This window comes from Manacus vitellinus, unplaced genomic scaffold (assembly GCF_001715985.3).
Source record: "Manacus vitellinus isolate BGI_N305 unplaced genomic scaffold, ASM171598v3 scaffold_87_pilon, whole genome shotgun sequence".
NCBI lineage: Eukaryota > Metazoa > Chordata > Aves > Passeriformes > Pipridae > Manacus > Manacus vitellinus.
The window spans coordinates 150,956-152,901 of record NW_021940854.1 but is presented as its reverse complement, the minus strand read 5'-3'; the positions used below and the strand labels follow the sequence as shown (position 1 = coordinate 152,901).

Here is a 1,946-nt window from a genome sequence, read left to right as displayed (position 1 = left end):
CCCGTGCACGGAGGCTTCACATCGCTCTCTGCGCATGCGCTACCCACACCGAGCCACTCAGCGCTGCCCACGCCACTCCTGTGGGCCTCCCGCCTTCCTAACTGCGCATGCGTACGACGCCCCCTCGCGGTGGCGCAACAGGGAGGGCGCCGCTCCCTCGCTAGGGAGACTGTGGGTTCGAGACCCGCTGCGGCCAGTCGGGGGTCGCACTGACCCTTTGTCATGTCCCCGTGTCGCCCCCCTCGATGTTTCACTTCGGGTGTCACCCCCCCGAGGTGCCGGGCCCTGGGCAGGGGCGGGCCCCGCCTCTCTCCCCAGCAGTGTGGCAACACCACCGCCACCCTCCTTCCTTCCTTCCTCCCTCTCGCGGTCCCGCAGCATGAGTAGGGTGGGGGGTCCCGCGGGTGAGAGCGGGGACCCCCGGCAGGGCTCGGCGGGCCGGGAGGGGAAGCGGAACCGTGGTGGTTGTTACGCCACTGGGAGCCCCCCACCCCCGCAGGACTGGCATTTCGAGGGGGTTATAAGGGCGGGGGTGCTGGGCCGGTGTTGGGGTGCCAGAGGGTGCCAGGGCGGCTCCGGGGCACCATGGTCAGCGCCCTCACCCTCTCCCTCTTCCTCCTCCTCTGCACAGAGGCTGAAGGCTTCTCCCCCTGCCAGGCACCCACCCTGCAGACCAAGGTGTTCCAGTACCGGTAAGGAGGGCAGGGGGCACCCCTAGGGGCTCCTGAGGGGTGGCAGAGGGTGACACCGCTGTCTGTGCCCCCCCAGGCTCTGGGATGTGAACCAGAAGTCTCTGTACCTGCGGGATGACCAACTGCTGGCCGGGCACCTGCAAGGGGCCAACGCCGCCCTGGAAGGTGATGAGGGGGCACGGGGGGGACGTGGGGGTGGTGAGGGACCCTGACCCTAATCCTGATGGCCCCCCGGGTGTGTGACCCCCCAGAGAAGGTGTTCTGGGTGCCCAACCGCGCCTTCGAGCCCACCCGGCTCCCCGTCATCCTGGGCATCCGCAACGGCACCCGCTGCCTCGCCAGCCACCCCAAAACCAGCACCACCCCGGCACTGCAGCTGCAGGTGGGACAGACACGGGGACAGGGGCGTGGGGACACTGAGGGGACACCAAAGGGATGGCGACACCATGGGATGGGGACACTGTGGGACAGGGATGCCAAGGGGATGCCATGGGGATGGGGACACCACAAGGGTGGAGACATGGGGACTGCAGGGATGGGGACCCAGGGACCTCAGGGATGGCACAGTATGGGGTGGGGACACAGGGACTATGGGGATGGGACATTGTGGGGACGATGCCACCGCAGCCCCCGGTGGCACAGTGCCCGTGTCCCCTGCTGGCCGTGGGTGCCAGCCCTGCCGTGCTGCCCCCCAGGCCGTGGGTGACCCCTCTGCCCCCACAGGCCGTGGACATCCGGGAGCTGCCCCACACCGGGGAGGCCTCAGCCGCCTTCACCTTCTTCCGCTCCTACAAGGACGGGCTGTGGCGCTTCGAGTCCGCTGCCAACCCCGGCTGGTTCCTCTGCACCTCTGCCCGGGGCCACCAGCCCCTGGCGCTGTCCCGCAGCCACGATGCCACCCACCTGCTCGACTTCTACTTCCAGCTCTGCTGAGTCCCCCTGGCACAGCCATGGGCACACTCCCAACTGGGAACAGGGATGTCCTCAGCCTGGGGACAGTGGCACCTCCCCCAGGATAGTGCCAGACCCTTGGGGAGGGTGACATCCCCACCCAGGTTGGTGACATCCTCACCCCGAGGATGGTGCCAGCCCCCTGGCGAAGGTGACATTCCACTGGGGAAAGTGACATCCTCACTCCAGGGTAGGTGCCATCCCCCCAGGATGGTGCCATCCCCTTCGGAAGGGTGGCATCCTCCCCAGGAGAGTGGCATCCTCGCCCTGGGCAAGGTGCCAGCCCCATGGGGACGGTGACAT

General features: G+C 68.3%; 2 protein-coding genes across 3 annotated transcripts in view; one reads left to right on the top strand and one right to left on the bottom strand.

The window, feature by feature from the left end:
- The window catches only part of TMED4 (transmembrane p24 trafficking protein 4), a 2,254-nt gene extending 2,030 nt beyond the window's left edge, over positions 1-224 (bottom strand). Inside the window, exon 1 of the mRNA XM_029964969.1 lies at positions 103-224. Within this exon, the coding sequence (XP_029820829.1) occupies positions 103-224 (122 nt within the window). The remainder of the gene's footprint in view (positions 1-102) is intronic.
- Positions 225-371: 147 nt separating this feature from the next.
- Positions 372-1,665, top strand: LOC115308006 (interleukin-1 family member 10-like). 2 transcript variants are annotated; one of them, XM_029965008.1, is made up of 5 exons: positions 372-404; positions 632-692; positions 769-857; positions 944-1,074; positions 1,416-1,665. In XM_029965008.1, the coding sequence occupies exons 1-5, from the start codon at positions 380-382 to the stop codon at positions 1,623-1,625; spliced, it is 516 nt and encodes a 171-aa protein (XP_029820868.1). In that variant the 5' UTR covers positions 372-379; the 3' UTR covers positions 1,626-1,665. The 2 variants fall into 2 exon arrangements, with proteins under 2 accessions (XP_029820868.1, XP_029820867.1); XM_029965007.1 differs by lacking the exon at positions 372-404 and having other exon boundaries at positions 501-692.
- Positions 1,666-1,946: the final 281 nt, after the last annotated feature.